Genomic DNA, 6000 nt, shown 5'->3' with positions numbered 1-6000 from the left:
CCACTGATCTGCATGGAGGGTGGGGAGTGCATGGGAAGCTCGCTCCATTTTTGCTTATCTGGGACTTCACTCTGTGTGATGCTCCTGGGTACTCATGCCCCCGAAGGCCTTTTTCAGGTCAGCAGGTGGGGGTGGGGGTTGCTGGTCAAACCTGCCACCTTCCTCTCCTTCCCAAATGCCCCTGCCCCCATTCTGCTTTGAGATGGTCCGAGCCTCATCGTTGTTGCTGAGACTGCAACTTCAGCCTAACAAAGATGCATCTTTGTCCTATTTCTTTCCTATAGGCACTTATGCTGATTAATCATTTGAATTCTTCCTCCCCAACCCTAATCTAGCTCAATGAATACCTTTAAAAAATACAGACATAAAACTAGATTAAAAGTCTTGGAGAAGGCAGTATATGTCATGGGCCCTGAAGCTCAAGCTCTCTTAGGTTCCAGATAAATCCACCTCTGTCCAAGGCAAAGAGTACATGGCCCAGCTGCAGAGTTTAGCCTAGGACCCTGAGACACCACATCCCAAGGTTGTCAGAGGTTCAGTCTAGTTTAAGTTTAGGCAAAAACCAGTGTCAGGAAGGGTTCTCGAGCTGTGCACAGGCAGGGCAGCCAGCGGCTCCTGGGACTGAGGAGGAAGACAGTGGACTTAGACTGCAGGCCTAGCAGATCCATCCACGCACAGCAGGAGTCCTGTCCATAGCTTTGGGTTCCAGGGAAAGAATTCAAAGCCCTGAAGGTGGCAAGAACCAGAAACAGTAAGACTATAAAATCATAACAGGCTCATAACCAGGGACAGAATGGGGCCTCCAAGGGGACCACTGAATAACAGGGAGAAGGTTGAAGGGGCTTCACCCCTGCAGACCAGGGGTGTCCAACCTTTTGGCATCTCTGGGCCGCAATGGAAGAAGAAGAGTTGTCTTGGGCCCCACATTAAATACACAAACACTAACAAATGCTGATGAGCTAAAAAAAAAGCCCCTGCATAATTTTTGTGATATCCACCACCACCAATAAGCAATGAAGTCCTCACATAATAACCCTAATTATGCAGCAGGCCTTTTGATAACCTTTAAAAATCGTCAAGCAGGTCCCGAGATTGTGATCACTGATATAGAAAATGTACATATCTAAGTAATAAAATTTTGTATAAAACTCAGAAGTAAAACCAGGTAACATTTTAAGTAAATTTACGATTTTGTGTTGGGCCTCATTCATAGCTGTCCTGGGCCGCATGTAGCTGGGGGACCCGCGGTTGGACTCCCCTGCTGTACACGTATCAGAAGGAGGAGGTTCCTGAGAAACAGAGTGCATTGTGGCAGCATTTGAGCAGCATGCAGGTAACACCTCGAAGGGCTAGGAGACGGAGTATTGGCAAGCATAAAGAACACTACCTAAAACAGAAGAGGGCTTTAGCTCTCAGAAGAGGGGGAAACAGGTTAGGACTTTAGAGTGATTATCTGGGCAGGGAGCAATGAGGCAGGGCGATTTGGGGTAGCAGACATATTCATAATTGGAGGGAGAGGAGAAATTTGGAGAAAATCACTAAAATGAATAGTTCAGGGAATGTGGAGTTCAAAGCAGAGGAAGTGGCTGGTGATGGTGAGTTCTCTGGAAGGACAGTCATAGAACAATAACAAATCAAGAAGAGTATCCCTTTACAGGAGGGATATCATATCACCAAAATGTATACTGCTCATCGCCATAGTGTTGTTCAGGTGAATACAAATATGTGACTGTCCCTTCACTTTGGTAATCAGAGGATTAGTGTTTGCTAGTATATGCAAGGTTTTATATTTTATATGGAATTTCTCTTTTTTCATAAATTTACATAAAATATTTAAATTTGCATCTTCTGCTTTAAGTACACATTTATCAATGTTCTTTCTAAAAGGGATGGTGTTTATCAGAACAACAGACACTTGTGGTGCCGCCTGGGTCTGAAGTGCTGAGTCACTGCTGTCCCAGCTCACTCCTTCTCTTTAACCGGTCAGGAGAGCAACAAGAATCTCACCAATGGCCAACCTTCTTCCTTGATTTGCAGCTTTTATTTAATTGAATCATAAAATTTGCATTTAGCACTTGAAAGCTTTATTTCATTGAATAAAAAATATAATGGCAGATGCTTTTAACAGTTAACAGAAAGAAAGCAGGGAGCACGAGAGAACACGCTGAGAAGCCTCAGTGTAAGAAGTAGCCAAAATCACACCCAGGACACTCCACTCACATAACCAACTCTCAGGGCCGGTGCAGACAGCACAGGGGTCCCGTGTGAAACACTCAAATCTATAAATTATAAGGATCTTGCAGCCCTTCATGGGAATCATATTTCTTCTCTGCTGGAGTTCATTCTCTGAAATTCTTGTAACTCTGTGACTTCTCCATCAGGTTCTTAAGGAATTCTAAAGATTTGGGAACTTAGAATTACATTCTAGAAATTGAGAACTCACCAGGAACATTTCAAGTCCCCTACTGCTGCCAACAGAATTTTAAGAACTGCTCTGCAATTAGGGTGACTATTCTGCCTCCTTCCTGACAGGAAACAAGTAAAACAGTCATCTACTTTTAATTACCTAGTGGAATCAATGCCTTCCTGCACTGAATTTCTCAGCATTTCTGTAGGAGAGAATTTCATTTAAACCAGAATTAGTGGTAATCATGTCATGTTCAAATTAAGATAAGTAGTTACTTCTATGTTCCCAAGGAAATAAATTTTATAAACAGTGTTTTGTGCTTCTTGGACTCAGAGTGTAATTTATTATCCTCAAGATTTTGACTCTTTTTTGAGTCTAGACTAACATTTTATAGGAAAATACCAGAGCAAAGAGACTTTGTTTTGTATTAAGCTAAAGAGGATTTGAAAAATATAATTTTTATAGTGTGTCTACACTACAGGCTAGGAAATCTACAGGCAAATATGACAGAAAGAAGTTGTCTGTCTTCCACATTTTCTGTTCAGACAAAGAACACTTGAAAAACTACCCAGATCCGTGTAACACACACTGAGGGAGTGCTGTGAAGGTCTTGCATCCAGGAGCTTCAGCTCAGCCTTGTGCGGCCATTCTGGGTATCCAATTTCAAATTCTAAACAGAAACATGTGGTTAAAAAATGAGTTGTTTTTGGTAAAATCTATAAACATGTTCTATTTCAGTTACTTATTTATATCTACTAATTATAATAACTTTTTTGGATTCTGCTGTACTTGGCTCTCCTTAGCCAAGGCCAATTAAGCAGTTATTGTAAAACAAACAAGCCTGTCACAAAGGAAAAAAGAATCATTTAGTTTTTCATTATAGGAGGCCACTTTGTTTGCACTAGGAGTGTCGCTCTTCACTCTCTGGTATGAGACAGACATCATTGTGAAGCAGTAGGGCTTCTCCATTCCAACAACAGCAGTGCATTGGGCAGGACTTCCTGTCAGAGCACGTTGTGGGGAAAGCTGCATATTAACCCAGCACATTGCAGGAGCTCAGCAATTGTAGGAGCTCAACAAAAATCTTTGAACAAATGAAAGAAAGAAAGGAAACAAAAACTCTGAGATGTAGCCAAACAGTCCTAATCTTGCCTCTCTTTGGCACAAGTCATATTTTTGATAAATTTTCAAACACAGACATAAATATTCAAAAGCGAAATAATTCCTCAGATATAGTCATTTACTGGTTTGGTAAGTGAAAACTTTTGATAAAGCAATTACGAAAAAAATCGGCACCAGTAATACCTTTTCTGTCATTACCAGGACTATTATGTCCTTTAAAACACTTCACAAGAACCCATTGGTGTGTACACTCTGGCCAAGAAAAAATTTGAGAGAGAAGTTTCATTTTCTTTGTTGTTTCTAAATGGTATTGGCACTGACCCTGTTGAATTCTAGCTCAATTCTTTGGTTGGGTTGGAAACTCTTAAATTAAAACACACTCAGCTGGATTGTCTGTTAGAAACTTTAGCACATCAGGGAAAAACATTTCAACAATCCTACTCTTTTGATTAGAGTAGAGGATATCCCCAGCCAATCAATGAAGATGCCCCAAAGAACACAGAAGGATGCTAGCATCTGAACAATGGTGGTGATAACGGGGAGGGACCACCTGCCACAGAATCTGTGAGTCCTCTTTGCTCTCTAATTGCAGGTTTCTATAGTAAGTAAATGTCCTTGTATCAGGAACCACACCAGCTATCACACATAGACACACATGCACATGAGCACAGACACATGCAGACAACCTCTTCCTGATTCATGAAAAATCTAAGACAGGCTATAAATTCCTATGGGATAGGGTGGGGATATGGTTCTGGTTAAGGGAAGTCTTATCAGAAACCGTTTTTCCTTGTAAGCTTTGTGAGAGTCTCCAACCATATATTTGGTAAGAGATTTCCAAACATTTTTCAAGTGCTAGAGCTTTCACTCAAAAAGCCTATCTGTTGAAATTGCAGGAAAACCACCCATGGAAGTAGACTGTGCTGGCTGAGTGTGTGGCATCTCTTGAGACCCTCTCCTGTGATAGGCAGAGTCTTTGGAAGCACAGGCTGAAAGCTATCTTAATCACACCCTTTTAGCCACAAAGAAAGACAATGTGATGATAATTTCTAATTTTAAAAATACGCAGTTGAGAGTCGTGATGCTTTTAGCACCCAGTTCTGAGTAAGAACTACCCTACTCTGACCTTGAGAATACGGATGTCGACATAAGAGACTGTAGCATTTCGGTTGATCCCAGAGATCCTGTATCTCTTTTTTGGCCCAGTTTCTAATGCATGGGTGTGCTCTCTTGGCTAATTTGCTTCTCCCTTGTCAGTACTGATCAGAGAATACATCTCCTCTGTCAGGGGGAGTCCCTGGGCCCATTAAGGCCTCCTTGGAAACCATCACTGGGTGTTGACCCCTGAGACCCAGGGCCAGGACAAGGGTGAGGTGAGCGAGGCATTCAGCTCAGGAGCAACACTGAAAAAAGGCACATTCAGACTCAGTCATTGTGGTAATAGTATAAAGCTAATTTCCAAGAATTCATCATGGATACAACGTCAATATTTTAAATAAAGACAGCATCTGATCGTGTCCTTGCATAAGCCACTGGGCTCCTCTTGTCCAAATCCCAGCCCTGCTAAGGAGTGAAAAGTGCTCCGTTTCTGCCTCAAATTGGAGACTGATATTATTGGATCATTTCAAGGAACCAGTGAATGCTTAAGTGCCATCAAAATTATTACTGAAATGAACCAACTGGCACAACCAACAGAACAGAGGCAAGGGACTCCACCAGTGTGATGCAGCGAGGACTGGAAGAACTGGCTGGAAGTCTCTCCAAAGACTCCGCAGTTCTTCTCTGTGAAAAATGACACTATGAACCTGCAATTAGTGTTCAAGCAAGTATGACTCTTTCCCGATCCCATGAAATGCATTTTCCAGCCATCTTTGGGACAGCTCTAGTAAATGTACAAATATTAAAATACATGGGAACAATCCTCTCCCCTAGGTTGTTCTCTTGTAACAGCTGAGTCTTAGACCTTAGACTCATGTAGGAGAGGAGCGAAAGCTTCTTTATGAATCATGCTGTGAGTTGCACAAGGCAAGTCTGTTAGCCCCTGAATCTTAGTGTCTTTTTGCAAACATATTTTATTGGTTATGCTATTACAGTTGTCCCACTCCCCCCCTTCATTCCCCTCTACCCTGCACACCCTCTCCCACCCACATTCCCCTGCTTTAGTTCATATCCGTATGTCATAAGTTCTTTAGCTTCTACATTTCCCATACTATTCTTGCCCTCCCCCTGTCTCTTTCCTACCTACCATCTATGCTACTTATTCTCTGTACCTTTTCCCCCTCTCTCCTCCTCTCACTCCCCTGTTGATAACCCTCCATGTGATCTCCATTTGTGTGGGGCTGTTCCTGTTCTAATTGTTTGCTTAGTTTGTTTTTGTTTTAGGTGTGGTTGTTAATAATTGTGAGTTTGCTGTCACTTTACTGTTCATAGTTTTAATCTTCTTTTTCTTAGATAAATCTGTTTAACATTTC

At 41.9% G+C, this 6000-nt stretch overlaps 1 protein-coding gene across 1 annotated transcript in view; it reads right to left on the bottom strand.

The window, feature by feature from the left end:
• Window positions 1-4038: 4038 nt before the first annotated feature.
• Window positions 4039-6000, bottom strand: part of ADAM7 (ADAM metallopeptidase domain 7) — a 67400-nt gene continuing 65438 nt past the window's right edge. Inside the window, exon 22 of the mRNA XM_045853638.1 lies at window positions 4039-4125. Within this exon, the coding sequence (XP_045709594.1) occupies window positions 4039-4125 (87 nt within the window). The remainder of the gene's footprint in view (window positions 4126-6000) is intronic.

This window comes from Phyllostomus hastatus, unplaced genomic scaffold, assembly GCF_019186645.2.
Source record: "Phyllostomus hastatus isolate PE091 unplaced genomic scaffold, TTU_PhHast_1.1 phas_contig_98, whole genome shotgun sequence".
Classification (NCBI taxonomy): Eukaryota; Metazoa; Chordata; class Mammalia; order Chiroptera; family Phyllostomidae; genus Phyllostomus; species Phyllostomus hastatus.
The sequence above is the reverse complement of the archived record's forward strand: the minus strand, read 5'-3'. Positions and strand labels throughout refer to the sequence as shown.